Source organism: Anas acuta, chromosome 10, assembly GCF_963932015.1.
Source record: "Anas acuta chromosome 10, bAnaAcu1.1, whole genome shotgun sequence".
NCBI classification, from domain to species: Eukaryota; Metazoa; Chordata; class Aves; order Anseriformes; family Anatidae; genus Anas; species Anas acuta.
In genome coordinates, this window is record NC_088988.1 from 13,608,182 (window position 1) to 13,629,490 (window position 21,309).

Here is a 21,309-nt window from a genome sequence, read left to right on the forward strand (position 1 = left end):
TGCAAGGCTAAGTATTGCTTTATATTTGTGAAGGAGGTGGTCTGGGAATCACAAGGACACATTTAAAATTGGTCCTGAGCTCAAGGCAGAGGATTGGGTTTATCTGGGGGGCTTTTTAGCCATTCCCCCCCATACATATCAAAACCTGCAAGTGCTTTCAGGCTGTTGCAGGGCCCTGGTGTAGGATGGCCGGAGGAAGGTACCCGCGATGGTGCCAGAGACCTCCAGCAGATGTGGTGTGCTGCCAACTTCTTTCTGCTCAGGTCCTCAAAAACCTCTCTGCCTTTACCACATGGGACGTGTTGGACGTGATGGTTTGGGGAACAGAGAAGGACGAGGAGCCCTCCAGCTCTACACCAGGGCACCACACTCACCATTTGCCAACACCATTTCCCTGCAGTTTGCTCAGCTGCACAAGGAAGAAGACCCAGCCCAGACCTGTGGCATCCCCAGATGTGTCACCCAGCCTGAAGAAGAGGCCAACACCTCCGATCCCAGCACCCCTATATCTTTTTAAATCCAGATTTCTCCGAAAGCTCAGCACGGACACCACGTGGGCCCCCAGTGCCTCACCCTGCTCCTCATTAACTGGCCGCCCTCACGTGTTTTGTCTTCTCGAACGTGCAGATGAAATGCTGGAGCTGTTGGCTGTTGACAAATTAGCAGCAAATTACTGAGGATTAGAGAGCTACAAACTCATCACTTCCCATGGCCCCATGAAACAATATCCAGATTGCATTGGCAGCATCTCCAGTTTTCTACCCAGCTAACAAGCGGTGCAGAGATGAAGACAGTGAATTAAACTAAGCCAAAAAGCAGATATCTCATTTGCATGCTCAGAAGGCAGAAGCTACCCTCCTGTGTTACAGTTTGCAGCAGATAGGACATCCAGCTCCTTGTGCCAGTGCTGGCAAGAAGGAATTGCTCGAATAGCAAATTGCAACTTGCATAATTAATAACTTGCTTCCACCTCTTAACCCCTGAAGCATGAAGTCCAGCTGCAAACCTCCAACAGGAACACTTCATCTCTTGAAAGTCAATGGTCCCAAAATTCCCATTAAAATTGTTCCAGACTCTAACCCAAACTACTGCTCCTGTTCGATGGTCCCTCTCCCAGAAACTTCTGTCTCAATGGTTGGATCTTCTTCAGAAGCATCTTTGGGGGAGTTTTCTTTGCTCTAGGACTCAGCAGAGCTCCCTCCCATGGTCCCATGGGTTTCCAGGGAACTCGCTCATAATTTTATGCTCCTGCTTAATAAAGCTTCCACCCCTCCTGTTTATTTTCACAGGAAAATGTCAGCCCTATGCTCAGTGTCTCCTGCGATTCGTCCAGGGCAGGGTGGGTGTCTCAGCCCTGCCAGAGGTATTTAATGTCTCTGAACCAAGCAGTGCAGATCTTTGCCATGCTCTTTCATCTGTTTGCTTTGCAAAACAGCTGAGCACCACAGAAGTAGAGCATCCCTGCAGGGAAGGCGCATCTGCTCTGGAAAGATTGCAAAGAAAAAAAAAATAGAAAGAAAACAAATATGTATTTGCTCCAGCAAATTAAACAAGCGCATCTTTAATCACACACTTTTGTAACAAGCTTTTAACAAAACTGCAGCATTTGTATCTTTTCCCTTTATTTTTCTAGCTGTCCATTTCAAAGTAGGTAAAGGAAAAAAACAGGACTATTGTCAGGCTTTTCAGTTTTAAGGACACGGAAAAGTGTTTTGGTGTGTTTTCCACAATTACACATAAAATGGCATGCCACATCAATGAGCAAGAATCAGCACAGCATCAAACTGTGCTAGAAAACCCCAAACCACCCCAAACTGGTGCTGGGGTAACAAGTAGGTCACGGTGCAGGTCTGCCAACGTGATCTACACTTAGGTTTAAATGCAAAAGCAACCGAAAGCCCTCAGTGCCAGCACAAAAGGCACAGGGGAGTAGCAGACCAGCTCACTGCTCTTGGTTTGAAACACCCCCAGCACATGCCAGCTCACCTCCTGAGTCCCCAGCATCCAGCTCTTTAATTTGGGTAAATCTAAAATGAGAGGGAAAAAAGCATATGAAGGACCAAGCCATTGGAAAAGTGCCCACGAGCTTTCCTTCCAGCAGCAAACAGGGTCACCTTGCTGCCTTCCTTAATTAAACAAGGCTTTGGAAAAGAATCTCTGAAAATTGCAAGCCCAAAGCATTTCAGTTTTGCTCCATTTTAATCCTATCATATTCCCCTGAAGACTCACAACAGCCTCTCCACTTTTATTTTTTTTTTCCACAGCAAACCCCAATAAATTTCCTGCCAGCTCCAAAGAAAATGCAAAAAGAACAAAAAAATGTGCTTTTTTTCCCCAAACCTCCAGCACAACTCCTGCGCTAGCACAGGTCCCTCCCCACCCTGCTTTTTGAGCACTCGGTTATCTGCTGCTGCTCGTTAAAATGCTTCTCCTGGAGAACGAGTTTCAGCGAAGCCTTCGTGAATTTTTAATGCCCTGTGCTACTTCGCTTTTGCTGAATCCACATTTCCTCTGTGCCATCTCCTCAGAACCGGCAGCATCTCTCCCGTCCCCTGCGGCCACGCACCCCGCAGCCCGTCCTGGTGTGACCGGTCACCCAAGGCCAGCAGGTCCCACAGGAGCACACCCAAGCAGGGCAGGAGATGTACTCTATTGCACTGAATTAGGAGAAAAGGGGGAGCACGGAACATGAAAGTCAAGGCTGGTGGCTTATTTGGTAGAAGGGTGAAGCGTGAACCACCTCTGCTTTCAGCAGAACTGAATTATCACAGGAGCGTGGTGGCACCGAGGGCCTCCAGCACTGTGATGCTGGGTAGTTTACAAGATAAAAACACTTGTTTGAGCTTTCTTCTCTTTCCTCCAGCTCTGCTAAGAAAATCATTAGGCTCTTTGTAGTTAAACAAAAGCAAACAAACAGCAAAGAAAAAGCCAGCAGCAATTCACAAAAATGTGATCCCAGGGGTTTTCAGCAGAGACCAGGAATGGCTCCACCTAAAAGCAAGTAATAGTGAAGACAGGGGCTTCGATTGCTTGTGTGTGCATCTTATTCACATAAAAAATGAGGATAGTAGAATAATTTAGGCTAGAGCAAACAGAATGCTGCTTTCTCAAAAACATTGCCATTGTGGAGGGTCACAGTGCTGCACAGACCTGCTGCAAAACTCACTCACGGGCTTCACAACATCAGGACACACAAATCTGTGGTGATCCATGCCCTGGAGCACCACAGCTGGACCAGCTGTGCTGCTGTTCAGCTGGCAGTGTTATACGGGTTACCCAAGTTTCTGGGAATGTTGTATTTCTTCGAAATACTCAACGCTACTAGCTTTAGCTAATGAAATAGAAAAGCTAGATTCAGCCCTGATGACATCTCCTGTGATGTTAGATCAAACACTCCTGTGGAGGAGGTGATTTATTAACAGAGATCAGACCCGCTTGAAGAAATCAGCTCCTTGGTGCAGGAGAAGGCTCAGCTACGCTTCATCAAAGGAGCAATTTGCATGGATGTTTTCTGTCCTGAGTAAAGCAGCATTAACAGCTCACATGTTGCCACCAAACCCATCATGGGAAAGCTTTTCAAAAGCAAGACAGACCTCATCACAGCCTCCAAGGAGCACAGCTCTCGCCTCTGCCTGCAGGAAACCCTTTAAACCTAGACATATTTCCAAACTGTTAGCAAAGATTGCATTTCTAGATTGGTTCAACGCGTAGAGCTATGGGTGATGTTGGCAGGATTTGGGAGCCAGCCCCTCTCCCTCCACTGACCTCAGTGACCGAGTTGCACATACCTGAGCTTGAAATATTTGTGTCTTATTTATATATGAAGAAAATAACGTAAGAATAAGCTAGGGTATAGCAAACACAACAATCTTTACAAAAATGTTGGTGTTATAGAGGGCCATGGTTCTGTACAGACCCATGGCAAGACCTCAAGCACTGGCCAAGTAGACCACTGATGTTCCACTGCCTGTTTGTCTCAGCAAGCCCCCACCAAGCACTTTTGAGGATGCTTTTTGGTGCTTTTGGGATCTTTTCCATTTTAGGGAAACCTCAGCAAACCTCCCAGGGAAGACATGAGGCAAGCTGAGGTCTGGTGACTGCAGGGTTTGGTACCACTCCTCCACAGGAAACCTTTGATGGGGGGCTCAGATGACATTCTACCACAGGTCATAACATATTTCCACCCTAATTAAAGAGATGTTGATTCCAAAAGTCATCTACCTCTCTCACAGAGCACACTGGCATTTTTCTGCAGAAAGGCACTTGCAGATGCTCAGCCCACTGGTTTCCTACCTGTGGCCATCCCATGGGCTGCTTGTGCCACAGAACAGCCCCACTCCTATGCCAGGTCAGCCTGCACAAACCTGAGCTGAGCAGAGCTGCAAGCAGCACTTAATCCCCATTCTTGTATAAAAGGATCAAAATGCTCAGCAGGTTGGTAATTCAAAGGTTTAGCCTCCAACCTCCACATATCAGAGCAAAAAATAAAATAAAATACACGCTGAGGGCTTAAACTTGAATATTAAAATTGTAGAAGGCAGGAGGTAAAAAAAAATATAAAAATGCTCATGCTATTCTACAAGGGGCCAGTCTTTCTCTGTAGTGATTTACGGTATAAGAAAGCTGCTTGCTTTTATGTTGCCTTGGTTATCCAGTCATTCGCTGTATGAATAAATTTGCTTGTCTCGGTGCAGGGCTCTCAGAGAAAGCACATGGAAAGGAAGACACCGGCTCCAGCTACCCATAATTTATGGCATGGTGTCTTTAAACAAAGGTAAATCTCTTTGCTCAGCTAATTTTTGTAGTCAGCCCCTAGCTGAAGATCCCCAGCCTCCAGTCAAGAGAAGACACAGCTGCAGAGGACTGGGACAGGACAGGGACATGTGGGGAAGCCACCATGGGAGACACCACTGCCAGCAAGGCAGGGTCAGGCCCCCAGTGCTACTGGTTGCACCCTTTTCATCTACCCAAACCTGTGCTCCAGCTCCCATGGGGTCTCTCTTTGCCCGCTTCCCCCTTACCAGTTCATTAAGAGGGAAAAGAGAAGGGAAAATGTCAGGTATCCAAATTCAATGTATTGCAAATCTATCCTTTTAGGAAAAAAATACCTGCAGAAATGGTCTTCCCAAGCTGATTAGGCAGCAAGGTGCCCTGGCATGAAGCATGCTCCAGCCTGGTCAGCACAGCCTCTGAAGGTGTTTGTTTCACAGGGGGCAACCTTCTCCCCGGCTGCTGACCTGCAAAATGTCAGGCTCCTCATTTAGGAAGTAACAACTGGTTCTGAAGAGCTTCAAGTGTCCGTGTCTTGCCTGAGTTATATTTGCAGGTGGTATGTTGCATGAACATCTCCCCCTGCTCAGTTTTCCTTTCCCCTCTTTTCCCCAGGAGTCTCAGAATTTATCATCTGCTCACAGTCCTCATTATACACAATTTTAGTATTCCCTGCTATGTACAGCCCTTTTATAACTTCTTTCTCTTAACTATTCTTCCAGTTAAATGCTAAAAAAACGTTTCCCCCTCTGGTTTCCAACTTGGAAATTCCTCCTGCAAGATCTGCATGCTGCAGTTCTCCGACAACTAAATGAGAGGATGCAGGGGAGAGAAAACAAGTCTGGCTCCTTTCTCTGAAAATCATAAATATTTCAGCTTGTTTTTACTGTCTTGTGCAAGTACTTCCAATTATAGTACACACTCCCGCCCCTGTTTAACACGTACCAAGCATATTAATTAATATTACTATTACTCTGGCTACAAAAGCACTAAAAAGACCCACTGGGCATGTGGCTGAGCTTGCACGGAGCCAGGAGCTGGGTTCCACAATGCCCAGGCACAAGGACCTGACTCCTGGTCTCTGTTAAGAACAGCAAACCACAGCAAACAGGTGTTTGTTCCTAATATAAAAAGCAAAATATGTATTATATTAAGGAGCTTGTTGGGGGTAACTACACTGATTTTGGTTAATTTAGGACTGTTTGCTCTTATAAATTCAGCCTAAAAAGGTAAGGAAGGAAAATCAGCTTTGTTTAATGGAGGGTAGCATGTTTGAAAGCCAGCAAAGCAGTCAGCTGGAAAAGTAACATCTCCGTGATGAGCAGAAAGCCCTCTGGAAAGGAAAACAAGTCTCAGCATACGTCTGTTAGCAGGCTAGGTGCAAAGCTGCGTCTGTGTGCTGAGACAACCGAGCATCACTTAACTGAGCAACCACGTGCCGAAACAACATGCAGGCGCTGTGGCCTTCTGCAGCTAATTATTTTGGCTCAAGGAAAAGAAATCCCGTGTTTACAGGCCCGGCACCAGAAGTGCCCCAAAAGCCACCCACTCAAATCATTACAGAGAGCAGCGCCCTAAAATCTGGCTCCTTTCACAGATGGAGGCGATGAATAACAGCAGGGCTGAAAGCATCTGCGTCTGCACTGTATCAGGCTGGGTGTCTGTGTATCAGCATCTAATTAAGGCAAAATCTTGGCAGCAGGAACCGAGCTTGGGTCCAACCCCAGAGCGCAGCCTGCACCGGCCCTCCTGTGCAGCTGGGCTGCAGCCAGAGCATCTTCCCTCGCCACTGAGCTCAAGCCCGCACACAAAAATACTTCCTGAGGCTGCAGCAGGGTCACGGAAGAGAAATTTCCACTCTAAAACAAATGCCCACCTGTGAAAGTCCCTGAAAGCACTGAAGGCTTTCTCCAGAGTGAAATGCTACCATGCAAATGCAGGCACCAAGCACAAAGCCAGAGGCACTTGGGCTCCTGCATTTCCACAAAAATCACTTTTCACTCTTTGCTATCACAGCTTTCCAGGGAGAAATCCAGCGATTCCTGATCCCCAGGTCTCCCTGGCTGGAAATTACAGATCTAGACATATCATTGTTTTACCTTCAGAGATTTCTCTCTCCACTGCAAGCAGTGAGGTAGTTATTCCCCTCTCTCTGATCTTTATTATCTAGTAACCCTAGTAATCTTAAAAGAGTCAGAAAGATAATAGGAAAAAACAGATCCCCGTGATTTATAGTTGTTCCTGGCCAATTGCCTGAACGTAGGCTGCCAGAACATATTTTCTCACAATTGTCTGGCAAAATTTGCTTGGGAATTATAAGGATTATTTGCAGCAGTGTATTTGCTCTGGATTCCATTTTTACCTTATTTAATTCTAACAGCTATGATCGACACCTTCGATAAACATGGTGGATCTGCAACAGAAGCTAATGAAAAGAGAAGGCAGAGCCCCCCAAACTGGGATGAAACTGGGAGGCAGGTGGAGGAAAGCCCAGCTACCAAGAGAAAGAAGCGTTGGAAGCTGTAAGTGGGATTTGGGTGGGATGGCAAGAGGAACAACACAGGCTGGGGGACAACAAGGTGCCTACTAAAGTGGTGAATGCATTTTAAGGGGTTCCTATGTGCCAGTCACCTCTACTGGGGTGCATCTTGCCATTGGCACCCCAAAAACTGTCACTCACTCGTAATACACCAGGAGCACTCACAAACCACATCGCTGAGCCTGTTAAAGGCATGCTTCCAAAGTGGTTTTGAAGCACCAGAAGACAGAAAGCTCTTTGGTTCTCCTGCATGATGGATAAACACACTGTTTGGCAAAGAAGACATGAGCTACATGGCAGCCAGAGCCCCCTGCTTTGCAGGGTTTGACTCCAGACATTAAAAATGAGAACACTCATCCTGGGAGCTTGTTCCTGCACCCAGGCCAGCCCCACTCCAGCACCTGGGCAGTATCTGCTGGGACAGACGTGTCTCAGGGCCACGCACCAGCCAGGTCCCCAAAGCCTGCACCACCCACTTCATCTGCCAGACCACTATCAGCCATCCAAGTAGAAAAAGTCCTTTCTAGGCATTTTAAAATTTCATTCCTGCCAAAAAGTAATAATTAAAAAACATCACCACAACATGAAAATTTTAGCAGTAGGAATATTGATTTGCTGGATCTACCCTGAAAAGCTTCCTGGATACAGCAACATGAGATATTAATGAGACAGATCAAAAAGTGCCTGAGGTGCTAAGCTACTGATGTCCAATGCCCCCACTTTCTGCTGTAGCTGGAGCCTTTGCCCTACCTTGTGCTGCTGTTTCTAAGCCAAAAAGACCTTCGTATAAATACCCTCCCTCCTGGAGCAGGTCTAGGACTTGTGTCATAAACTCTGTGAGGTGAGATGTCAGGGCAGTTTTGCACAAAGACTGACCCATCTGAACACAGGAATATTGTTTCAGCTGAAATGACCAGTAAGGTAGCTACAGCATCCAGGGATGCCCACACTCTGCAAAATTCAGCACAAAATCCACCACTTTTAAGACACTGACAATATAACTTGTGGGTTTTAGCTAGAGAGATGGCAAGGACGTAATAGCTCTGTAAATGTTTCATAGTGCCCTTTGCTGGCTGTCATCAGGCCATGTAGCTATATTTGCTATGCAGTGCCCAATTAAATTTCTCAACTTTGGCTCCAGAAAAAAAAAATAAAATAAAATTCTTTTAAAAGTCCTCCTGACTAATTGAGCAGCTTTTCAAAGCCTGCTTCAGAAACCACAATCTCTTATTCCCACCTTTCACAACCTGTAACAAGGCCATTAAATCTGTCACCATAATGTATCCCATTCACTTCTTTTCAGCCTGAAGTCTCTAATGAGGGTTACAGAAGAAAACCCACAACTCCCAGCCCATGGAGAGAAGAGGAAAATAAAGCCCGTCTTCTCTGGGTTGCACGGTGTGTCAGACCGTAATTGGTGTGCTTCAAAGCAGGCAGGGAGTGTTGGAAAACACTGGCCTCCAGATGTAATATTCTGCCCCGAAATGGTAGGATGAAACAGTAACCCCTGCTCAACGTCTTCTGTCTGCATCTGTCACAGACACCCAAACGCTGGCGTTTGTGTATTAAAGGAATTGAAACACCAACCAGAGCAGCAGAGACTGAAACTCAGCAACATTCAAGGCTCCTTGCCTCTCTCTGCAAGATCTTTCATACTTAGTTCCTGTTCAACCCCCAAAAGACCAAAGAAATACCAGCAGGAGCCAGAAAAGGACAAAGAGGAGCCAATCAAGAGATATGGTGCCACATAAAAACTACATCATGCACAGAAACACATCACACACACAAAGACCTTACAGGCTGAATACAGCTGCCTTGCCCCACTCCCCTAAGCAATACGATTGCACAAACTGGTTGGAGCCCAAGCAAAGATGCTTCACAGCATGGGGAGCAACTGGGCAGGGAGGTTTTAGACCACTCTGAACCTCCACCAGCGATAAATACCAGCAGCAAGAAGGCTGGATCAATGGGGCAGGACAAAAACCTGGGTATTGTGGAGATTAGAGAGAGGTTTCCAAGGCAGAAGCTTTTCTCCAGCCTGCTCCCCCATGCCTGGTCTGTCAGGGGCGGCTCGGCCAGGAGCAGAGAGCAACAATGGCCCAAGGGCTGGTGCTTCTGCCCAGGCAACACTCGCAGGAAGACGGCTTTTGGGGTCAGCATCACCACCTGAGCCTTCAGTGGACAGAGACTTAGCCTAGTAAGAAAGCGTGAGGCCACGAGGTGAGGTATCTGACTGTCTCTGAGGTTCTAACCCATTTGCTGTCAATATAGAAATGTCAGGAAGCCTTGAAGGTTACAGCAGTTACTGATTTTACCATGGGTTTTGCAAAGCAGATGGATTTTAGAGAGGGCGGAGAGGAAATTTTGGCAGTCATGAGGAGGGAAGGTGCTTGGGTGGCCAGCACGAAGGGACATGGACACGGCTTTCAGGCCACTGGGCAGCCTGTACTGCGGGCTGGCAGGCCTCACACAATGGCTGAGTATGGCAGGGACTTTTGGAGGTCACCTCAACCAAGTCCCCCCTGCCCAAGCAGATCTACCCAGAGCATCAGGGGATGATGATATTTTTTTCTTTGCATCTGGTTTGATGTTCTAGCTGCAGGCTTTACAGCAAAAGGATGATGACACAGGTGACTGCTACCAACCCCGCTACGATGCCAAACTTCTCTGCTCTCTTGTTTCATGGATGTGCAGGGCAGTGGGCACCAGAAAGACACACAGACTCATTTCTGTGGATCATTCATTAAAAAAAAAAAAAAAAAAAAAGTCCACCTGGCAATTAACAGAAAACATCCTCTCAGCTGATTTGTACCTTGAGTAATGAGAAAGGGCGCTCTGCGTGACACCAATTAGGCACCTGAGCTGTCAGATATTAACTGGAGTGCCAGCAAGCCAGTTGCCTGGAAGGCCAAGTGCTCTTTCTAAATAGAGCAGCTTTTGCTTCACAGGCTTTCATGGTATCTTCCATTTTGGTAGCCTGCCTCTCTCAGCAGGGAGCAGCTTTAGGAATAGGACAGGAGGAAGAATTTAAGAGAGCGATGGGCTGTAAAATTTTGCTCTGCAGAAATAGGCAGGATAGAAATGTTTCTGTTGCAGAAATTAAATTTCTTGTGCTGGCCACTCCATTGGCTTCAGTTCTTGGGGGAGTTTCTGGGCTGGATCCAAGCCTTGTGCAGCACAAACCTCTCACTAGATAAACCACACATAGGCCCAGGTTAAAGCTGGACTGCTACATAATTGGCAGCTAATACCATAGGAGGATATAGCAGTTAATGTTCTAATCCTGTGCACCCAATTCAACGCCTGTTTTGCAAAGTGAAGGTGGTCCAGCTAAAAAAGTATTAAAAACAAACAAACAAAAACCAACATGATTCTAACATGCATTTGCTAAGCAGAGGTGATGAGAGAATAGAAACGAGCCCCACAGATACCTACACCAACCTAATCAACAACAGAAGTCAAACCTTGATTCAGTACACTAATTTCAAGGGTATAAAGGGTGGACAGAAGAGCTAGATGCATCTAATGACAGCTTGTAGGGAAGGACAGCCACCATCTTTCACAATTTCTGCATCATCTCAAAATTCATCTGTTGATAGGTTTGTTTATTATTTTGGGAACAGCATGTTCCAATTTAAACAGATGTCATCTCTTCAAAGCCCTGTGCTGTGAACTCAACAAGGACTTGGAAGGATAACTGAGTATACAAGAGAGAGAACAAGGAAAAAATTATAATATACAGGAATCTGAATAACTGAAAACAGATCCAAACTTTCCCCTTGGAAATAAAGGCCATCACACAGTTTTACAAGATGCTTTTTGACTGTCACATGAAATCTAGACCATCTAAATACAAAAGTGTTTTTTATTTTTAAAAAAGATAAATAAATTTAGGCTGTTTGCTTGGTCATGGAAGAACCTAACAGATTTATCCATACTTTTAAAACCTGATTCATCATTGCATTTTTCCACTTAGATGTGGGTGGCTGCTAACACTGTTTTTGTTATGCAAGAATTATAAATATTCTCACTTCAAACTAATGAATTACTTTGGACGCACCAGAGAGATATGAATAGCTCAAGGTTTTCCCTGTGTGTGAGGAGCAGTAGCCAAGCAGAAGGTAATTACCCTGGTCTGGAAGATAAGTGGCTTTTGATGAGTAACTCATTAGGAACATGGACCACGAGGCTCCTGGGAGCTCACAGTAAGAGCAAATTTCAAAAATAGGCACACAGTTATGGCTGTGGAAGGAAGAGCTGGGTGTGCAACAGGAGGCTTATTAGGTAGGTGCTGCTGGTTATTTGTTCTGATATGAAACATGGAGGTATTGCAACCCTAGCCTGGCATCTTTTTAAGATCTGACAAAAGCAGCCAAAGCCAAAGCCACGATGTCTTCATTTTCCTTCCTCGATGTCTCAGGTGCCATGCTACTGAAGTTCCAGCTGCTTACCACCATTCAAGCCCTGTGCTAATGCATTTTCCTAAAGGGCCTGAAGCTGATGGGGAAGGGTGGAGAGATAAGCACTCCAAGTCCTGTAACAACATTGTGGATGATTACCATGCTAAATTCCCATTGAGTAATTTTCTAAAAGCATTTCAATAAATTAACAAGGTAATAAGTAATAGATGCCTGCTATTTTTAAACTCAGAACAGTGCCAGAAAAAATGTTATCGAACTGCCCAGCAGTTAGATGCCATAAAAAGGGGTGGGTCCAGGCAGGGCAAGCAAGCTGAAAGGTGACAGTTCCTTGGATTTCTGAAATACAGAAAGGACTAAGGTACAACCACCACGGCAGGCAGGACATCAAGCTAGCAATACAGGACATTTGGCACATGTCAGGGAAAGTGCAGTGTTGTGCTGGGACCTCCATCCCATTTTCTTGACCAAGAAATCCTTTCTCTAACCTGACATTTATGATATGCCTCAGTTCTTTAATATATCAAACTGGGGCTGAGAGATGAAGTTGGTGCTTTTCTTTTACCTGCTCTTTTCTCTTTCTCTGCCTTTTTCCAGCCTTTAAAGCTTGGTATCTCCACAGACCAAGGGGACAGCGGTGACAAGGGGCATTACTGGCACCATCACAAAGCCATCAGACAGAGCAATGCTGCTGCTCTGCTGGTGAGAAGAGGAGCTCACTGCATCCACAAGGGCACGATCCTACTGCCAGATAACTGGGCTCCTCAGTCAGTCTGATGTCCAAAGCAATTTACATTCCCTGCTTGTGAGCTGTATACATGCCACCATCATTTAAAGTGCAAATTTGTAACACTGGGATATTCTTTGTAAGCAAAGGTCTGTCCAACAGCATAAATCAGCTTTTATGAGCTCCTAAGTGACTCTAACAGATATCTGTGCGCAACTGTTTAAAGGATGAGCCCTCCTGGGACAGGAATGGGCACAACTCCATTGCCCTCAGTGGCTCTTAACCAAGAAGCCCTTTCCAGCCACCACTCCTGGTGCAATCATGCTTCTGCTCTTCTTTTATTAGTTTGCTACGTCCCCTTGAGGCCCCGAGCTGATCATCCAGATCAGCTCAACTCTGAACCCTTCCCCCAGCACTTGAACGCCAGATGTCTGTGTTCAACTGATAAATGAAATTATTTTAATTCACATTCAGACTTTTTTTTTTTTGTATTTAATTACCAACAGGAGCAGAAGCTATCCAAGAGAGTACACGTTGAATGGTTTCGTTCCTATCCACACCTTCAAACACACAACTGAGCACACTCCAGCTTCACATCGTTCCTTGCTGGCCTTATCCTATTTACAGCCAAGAGCAGCTGGGTGGAGGCAGCAATCTTACCTGTCATTACAAAGAATTACCTGTCATTACAAGGAATTAATGCCGTGTTGTGGCTGTGTCCCTAGAATGACAACATCTTGATCCACACTGTAGTGCCATGTCCCTTATCAGGGTCAATATCTGAGCCACTTTCCAAGACCATGGTTACAGATAATTACACTGACAACGCATCCAATACAGGTAACAACGCCCTTTGGAAAATGGCTTGATGATTCACAACCGTAGCTTTGCCAAATTACACGCTGAATATGCTGTGAACATAACAGATTGCACGTTCTGAGGAAAAGGTGCTTTCCAGCAGAGCTACTGGGGACAGGATTTATTTGCTAAGGGTGACATAGCCTTGGCCTTATTTGCAGCAAAACGTCCAGTCAGCTCATTGATCAGCAGTTCTGATTACCATGGCTAATGGCAGCTTCTTGCCCTCTCAACATCTTCTCAGCCAGCTGCTACATAGCCAGCATTTAAAACCTTGTATGGGATGCACGTCACGTTCAGTTACCCCAGCCACGGGATCTGGGTAGCTGCAGGGACTGGAGATTTCCAGATAACAAAACTCCTGCTTCCGTGGAGGAACATTTTTATAACTGATCGTTAGCAATTAGGCTGGTCTGTCAAAATAAAACCATCTTAATCTTTCAAAGTGAATGCTGGGCTATTTAACTTATAATTGATTAACAGCTTTCGGAAGAGAGGATTAAAGTACACAGTAGATACCTCAGATGATGGACAGCTCAGCTTCACGAGCCTAAAACAAGTTGCCTCCTTTTTCCCACCACATGCCAATTAAATGATTAAGTATTGTTTACTGGGACTAGAAGGATTACAAGACAGTAGGTGGATTTATTAGCAGGGAAAGGAAAAACACTCCTACATGGAAGAAAAAAGATTATTTCGAGTGACTGACAGCCATGCCCCTGCAAAGCACGACTGGAGATAGCTAAATTATTCAGTCAGAAGGTTACGTCCCAGCCCTTCTCCCTTTTGTCAGGCCGTTTGCCAGTTTATCCAGACATCTCCAATGTGTTCATTGTTTCAAGGTGTGCTACCCAGACTGCTCAGTTTATCACACAGATAAGCTGCAAATTCAGCTGCTTGGTATTGTTGATGGGGAAAAGGTCGGGGACAACTCGTATTCATCACAGTCTCAGTCCTCCTCTGGGGCAGGAGACCAAGATGTCCTTCAGTGAGCAAGAGCTGCTTCCTTAGAGGTCTCCCAGTACATGTAGGCACTGGGTGAAATCACCTTTGTACAAGTACCTAAACATGGCAGGAACAATAATATGTTTTAGCGTCTTGCACCAAGAACATCCTATTTCACACAAATTAATAATTTATGCCGAGGAGCTTTGGAAGGAAGAAGAGGGAGGAGAAGCTCTGGGTTCACATGGCCAGGCTCCATAATTACCATGCCTGAACTAGCCATGTTGCATTAACACCACACACACACCGCTTTTACCAGGCTGAAAAGTGTCAAGACACCGAAAAGACTTCCAAATGCAAGACCTCCTGACTGTCGGAGGCTGCACATTAAATAAAACAACTCCTTAAGCCTATAACACAAAGAAGTAGCATGGGAACTTCTATATTGCAATTTCAATTGGAGAGGCAGTTATGGAGCAAATCTTTTACATTCTGCAGATGGGAACAAACTCAGCAGCATAGCTGAGCACCCAAAACTCATCTCACACTGCTGTCAGGACCAGCAGGCATGCACCAGCAGGGCCATAACTCTGCAAAGATCATCACCTGTGGGCACCACAACAACTTTGAACTTGAGCCAACCCTTTACGCACCTAATCTCTGAATGGAAAGAGTTAAATGAGTTGCTGCAGTTAAAGCAGAAGGCAAAAGTTGAGCTCTTCCCTGCTGTTTCTATAGGTCTCATCTCCAAGAGTAGCTTTAGCACAACTGAGGAAAGCAAAAGCTGCTGCTTTAGGATGGAGCTGCCAGCACTGCCTACCCTGGGAGTTCCATCCCTGGGGTGCTGCTGTCACATGGTGCTTGCTAATGATTTGTCACAGATGGTTAATTAAAGGGAGCAAAGTCCTTGCTAGACAAGAGCCTCCGCAGGTGTGGAGGCAGCCAAAGCCTGGTAACAGGGTATGATATTTCAAGAACCTGGGAGCTTTTGTTTTTTGCAGCCTGTCTAGAGCTCAGGACCCCTTCCTGGGATTCAGAGAAAAACCTAAAATGCAAGACTTTCATTTTTTCAGCAGAAGTCTGTGTATGTCACATGGGCAGCCCTTGGTGGGACATGAAAGCAGTCAGCTGATGCTCCCATTGATCCTTGGAGCTGTAAATGATAAAGCAATGAAGTTGCTGAAAAAGAAAGCTGAGTTTCAACAAATCAATAAATTAAAGGCCAGGATGTCAGAGGAAGTTATGAAAAGGCTATCCCTTGGGATACAAAACACAGAGAAATTACTGCTACCTCTGGAAACCTCTGAGCCAGGGTTTGCAGGGAAGGCACAGGGAGAGAAATATCCCTGCACGCCTCCTGCAGCAGCTGCTGTGAGCCATGGGGTGCTGGAGGGGTGTCTGCGGGGAGCCGTGACCCCCGAAGGCTGCAGAGGAAGATGCTGGGCTAATTACGGAGTGAAGCAAGCCCCATTGCCAAGAGGTAGGCAAATATGAATAGCTGCCAAAGCAGGGCACCAGGAGTGGCAGGTGCTGGCCCCTCACCTCGAGGAGCCAGCAGAGGGATAGGGCTGCCAGCTGAATTGAGACTACGTGGTGACAGCAGGTCATGGAAAAGAAAAGATACATCCCGTTGGCCTCTCTCCACGGGGAGAACCACGCTCTGTTGGCCAGCAATGAAGCTGGAGGCCGACTGCACTGAAAGGAATGGGAATAGAAGCCAAGATACAGAAAACTCCTTCCTCAGAGATCTCCTGGCTTTGTGAACAGCACAGGAATGTACCACGTTTAGCATCTCTCTCCTTGAAGCACCCTTGTAAGGTGGGGACATGTCACACACTAATATTACACATTTGAATTATTCATTTTAACACCAGTTTCTTCTTTCCTACTAGCTGTTTGCATGTCTTTGTCTTCTAGACACTGACTCTGCATCCAGCTGTGATGCTGGAGCTGATGGAGCACGAGGTGGGCTCCCCAGAGCCTCAGCTACCTCCCCAGACCATATTGCAATGCCTAATGCACCTCTGAGCTCAGTGATTTTTTAAAATATACTAAGGTGGGAGATGCCTCTGGCATCAGCCAGCCCTAGGGGGACTTACAATGGCAGCAAGAGAAGGCTGCAGATCTCAGCAAAGCGACTGGGTGCTGGGACATCATCCCACCCCCATTACACCCACAGCACTAACAGTGACCAGGTGGCAGATACGTCACTGGAGACCCACATTTGTTTTAATATTTTGCGATCTAGACAAGAAACGCTCCATTTCTGAGCCACGCAATCATCCCTGTCCAATGCTAAGGCAAACAGCACCCAGGGGAGCACCCGTGTTGGGGTGAACAGATGCTTGGATGCTCAGCATCCCCAAAACTGCATCTCCCTGCTGAGCCAGAAGTTCTTCTCCACTACACGGTGTGCCCCATATTTCTGCAGCAGATGTTGCAGATGGCAAGCAATAAGCTGGAAATCAAGGGAAGTATTAACAGTTGGTTTTTTTCTCCTGTTGTGTGAAACGCTTATTACGAAAGCTGTCTCGCCACGTGTGCAGGCTCCCTCACTCCGCACATGGGTTTACATGGGGAAAACCTGCTGAAAAGCAGCATTGGGTACATCTGCTGGGCAGGGCAGCCCATGCAAGTCACCATGGAGGGGCATTTCAGTACTGAGGGTAGCTGATGGACTCCCCAGGGTCGGCTCTGGGGTGCTAATCTCTGCCTCTTTGCCCAAACCTAGACTCCCTCCGGTCAGATGAGCAGGACAAGAAAATGCTTTTAAGCACTAGGCTGCATCTGAGCAGCTCGCTGTCTGCCTTCCCCACACAGCCCGAGCAATCCCGCCTGTTATCTGTGGTTCACTTGCTCGAACCTTACAAAGGGAGAAGCATCCGGGTACCTCGTCCTTCTTTGCCTTGGTAAAAGAGCCAAGACAAAACATTGCACTCTGAGTTCTGGTTCTCCAGTCCTATCACAGCTGTTATAAATTGAACTGTGTCTAAAATAAACGCACAGCCTCGTTTGGCTGAGTTTGAAAAGCAGCCACTGGAAATAACTGCATCAAGACCGGTATGTTAAGATGCATCCTTTTGAGCTGTGTTCAGCAGAGTAACATTTTTATTATTTTTTATTCCAGTAATAAATCACTGCAACAGTTAAGTGCTCAGGAGGCCGTGAAGTATGGCAGCGTGGGTGGCAAGAGCAGGAGTTCATTTTTCCCTGCAAGCATCACTTAGGGTGCTCCCCCCATGTCAGCCCCCTCAGCATCTCCTTGTACTGTGTTATTGCTCAGCTTAGTCGAGTAATACATTTCAGGATCTTATTGTGGTGTCGGGACATTGCTTACAGGCCAGTGGCAGTGATAATCCTCACCAGCTCTTTCTGAAATCGAGAGTCTCCTGTTTAAATCTGGTAGGGGAAAAACCCTGCTCCCCTCCGTGCTCCTTGCACAGCCTCCCACACATCCCTCTGCAAACACACACGGTCTCAATGTATATCTGATTTTCTCTTTGTGCAAAAGGGAAAGAATAAAGTTAGGCCCTTGGGATTTAGCTAGGAGCAGGGCTGAATGGGACCCCACTGCCTGTTTTTCTTGTAACCGTGTTATCTCACAGCAGACCCACTCTCTTCTTTCTTGATCCCAAACCATTTAATGGAGACATCTCTGTGCTACTCCCCACCCTAGGGCAAGACCAGGCTTCGGCTAAGTTGTTCAGGTTTCAACAGGCATAAACCAAAAACATAAATGCATATTGTCCCTTGATGTGTGTGGCCAGTCCAACAAGAACCAAACTACAAATATTCACAGGTTAGGCCCGTTTTACAAAGCTACTCCAAGATTACAAAGAGAAGGATCCTCGCTTATCACTTAGCTGTGGTTTAGTTTTTTAAATGTTCTTTTCAGGCTTGTAAAGCTGCCCCAAATTTGGCAGATATCGCCACGCAGACTTGCACACTAGTATCACGTCTGCTCTAAGAATACCTCAGCCAAAGAAATGACAAAATCTCTTCCAAAGCTTAAACAGCATCAGTGTCAGACCCAGGAAACCAAACGGCATTTAAACAGTTGGATGTTACCATCTGGGAAAAAAAAAAAAAAAAAAAAGTAATAATGACAGAAGTTAAATGGAAAAAAAAAAAAAAGCAAAACATGAACGTTCAGACTTACCATTTTTGTCAGCTCTTCTGAAAATCTAGAATTGAAAGAGAAAGAGAGGAGTGTTTACTATGTGGGTCAGCTGGAAGGGTTTGGGGTTGCAGTTAAGCCCCACTCCCCCCCAAGCCATCTCAGATTCCTTGTGGAGCCCACCCCTTTCAAGACCCAGCCCCTGGCCCTATAAAATGGTCAACCACCACCTGGGGACAGTATCGGCATGGTCAGCTTTGGAAATAATCAGTGAGTGCTCCAGCAGTTCATTCATTTCCCATCCCCTGTGCAGAAGAAAGCCAAAAGCATGGGTCCAACACACACACACACAGCGACACCAGCAGCGCAGCCAATTTCTCTAGCATCAATAATATCACTTAAACCAAGTGTCACAGTTCTGCACTTGTCAAATTATTTAACTGGCTTTTATTTATTTTATTTTTTTAAGCAAGTTTCCTGCATGAGAAGGAGATTATACTTTGGCTTAAAACTCCTGTGTGGAGGAACAGCCCAGAGAGAGGAAGGAGATAGACTTTTCAGAAGGAAAAACTGCAAGAAGGTGTAGTACAGTGGAATTTGCCAGGGAAGAAGGCAGCAAAAACAACTGCTGCATTTCTGACTAGTCTAATCTTAGGACAAGTCCCCTGACACAACACGATTAACAGCAAAAGCCTTGTGCAAGGGCTGAGATCTTACAGGCTGCTGCTAAAAATGGCTGCTAGTGCAAGCTTGGCCATAAATTACCGAAAAATTAAGATGCTCATAAATTGGACAGAAAAGGAAAAACTTTATTATCATCTCTTCAGACCTGACCCTATTAATTTGAGCCAGAGCAGAGATTTTTGGCTGCACAAAGAAAATTCCCTGCAGAGGGAATAAAAGCACCAGCAGGACAGATCAGAGGCAGCCGTAAAATGCAATCTCTTCTTTTCTGGGTCATAGAATCACTCCAAAAAAAAAAAAAAAAAAAAAGCCAGAGAAGAAACTGCTGTGCACAAGAAACCCAAGAGACAAATTGCATTGCAGAATGTGCTAGTTAAACGAGTATGGTTTAATTAAGCAACATTAATCATTCTTTTGCCAGAAGTCCTAGGCTGGACAGGGCAAAGTCGAAGCTGTACTTTCTGGCACACTTGGGCAGGAGCAGATGCCCTCTGCTTGAGGCATGTGGTGGAAGCAGCTGGGTGCCAGCCTTCAGGAGAGCCCTAAGGGCCCTACAAGGATTAGGGCTTGTCACCACAGCTCTTGGGCTGCCCATTTCTGAGAAGTCCAGGGGGAAAATCCTACCTGTCCCCACGCTTATGGGCCTCATTGAGATTAGATATGGGATTTGTAGGATCAGTCATGGCTTGTCTATGAGATGGAAGAATAAAGAATCCTTCTTTAGGGCTGGGCAAGCAGGACCTCACGCATTCCCAGGGTTTTGGCACACCTCACTCGGCCATGAGCACTATGCCCTGCCTGGACTGTGAAACATTCCTCTTTTCCAGGCTTGGACACCCCATTTCCTCACTCCCAGTGAACACCTCCAGACACGGCACTTTGCTTTCTGGATGCTGATTATTTCAGGGTTTTCTATTTCATCGCCACATCCTTTTGTTACTGCTCCCACTGTTCGGAGACAAAGGCATTACATAAATTCTAACACAGAAGCAGCAACGTCTATTTTAAGGTGCTGTGGGAGATCACCACCCCGCTAAGCACAACAGTCAGAGGGAGAAAAGGAAAGCAAGAACAAAAGTAAAACATGGCTTAAAGTGGGAGAACAGCTCAACCCATGGTGCTGTGTCCTGTGGAGCCACCAACCTCACAACGAACTCTTGGAGAAAGAGGGGGAAAAAATATATATATATAAGTTGTCTACTAATAGGGAATCAGCCTGGCGGTAAGTTGATGTGCTAAACTACATCTAAGGCAAAAGCACCAAGATTTCATGGCCAAACCTGTTAAGGGAAGACCACATCAGCTACCAAGCTTTATCTACAGGATCAAACTGTTCAGCTTTTACTGTTAATGAACAAGATTTATTCTTCCAGCTTAATTGGACTACGAAAATTTTACACGCACAAAAATTAAAATAGGACACGAGGAGAGAAAGCAATTTAAGACAAAGCCATCTGTCAACACAGGCAGGCAGCATCAAGGTATGAATGAGCATCGGGAGGCTGATAAAGATATAACACGCTCTGTGATAGCTTGCTGGTGCTGCCAAAAATGCTGCTTCTGTGAAGACGCCAGATTTACACTAAAGGGCAAAACTAAAGCAAGCAGCAGCACCCAGTGACCCCATTGGTGCTGTTTTTTGCCCAGCAATGAAGTTGCTCAGAGTCAGTGGAGGAGCAGCAACACCACCAAGCCTGGCCTGGGATGCTCTTTCTGCTCCATCACCCCCAGTTCTCCCATCGCCGGGGTAATGCACTACAAGAAATGATCCAGTCCCAAATCTACTACACCAGGCATCTCCCCATCAGCCGTGCTTTAGATCTATTAAACAAGGTTTCTGGAACACAAGCTACATTGCACGGTGAGGAATCCCATAGCATGGGCCAGATTAGCCCATGTTATAGGATTTACTCCTGCAGTGCACGCAGAGCTCTGTCTGCAGCATGCTTGGTCCATTTCCGAGCTGTTTAGATGGATAAAAACCCTACAAGATTTTGAGGCAGCAGCATCTTTCAGGAGTTCCTATGGCTGTCTTTATTTCTGCTGTGCTCTCAACTGGTTACTGCAGATATCTGGCAGAAGTAAGCAATTCAAGCTGCTGGTGGTAATAATAAACTTGAAGTAAAATTGATGGTTTCAAATTTAAACATTCAGCTCTGCCTTCTCTGAGCTCTTGGATTAGAAAAAGCTACACTGGAGGCTACTTGAGGGAGGTTTTCTTGGCAATTTTATTAAATTCACACACAGGCAC

At 45.9% G+C, this 21,309-nt stretch overlaps 1 protein-coding gene across 1 annotated transcript in view; it reads right to left on the reverse strand.

The window, feature by feature from the left end:
* The window catches only part of NECAB2 (N-terminal EF-hand calcium binding protein 2), a 58,612-nt gene that overhangs the window by 32,572 nt on the left and 4,731 nt on the right, over window positions 1-21,309 (reverse strand). Inside the window, exon 2 of the mRNA XM_068693557.1 lies at window positions 18,417-18,441. Within this exon, the coding sequence (XP_068549658.1) occupies window positions 18,417-18,441 (25 nt within the window). The remainder of the gene's footprint in view (window positions 1-18,416; window positions 18,442-21,309) is intronic.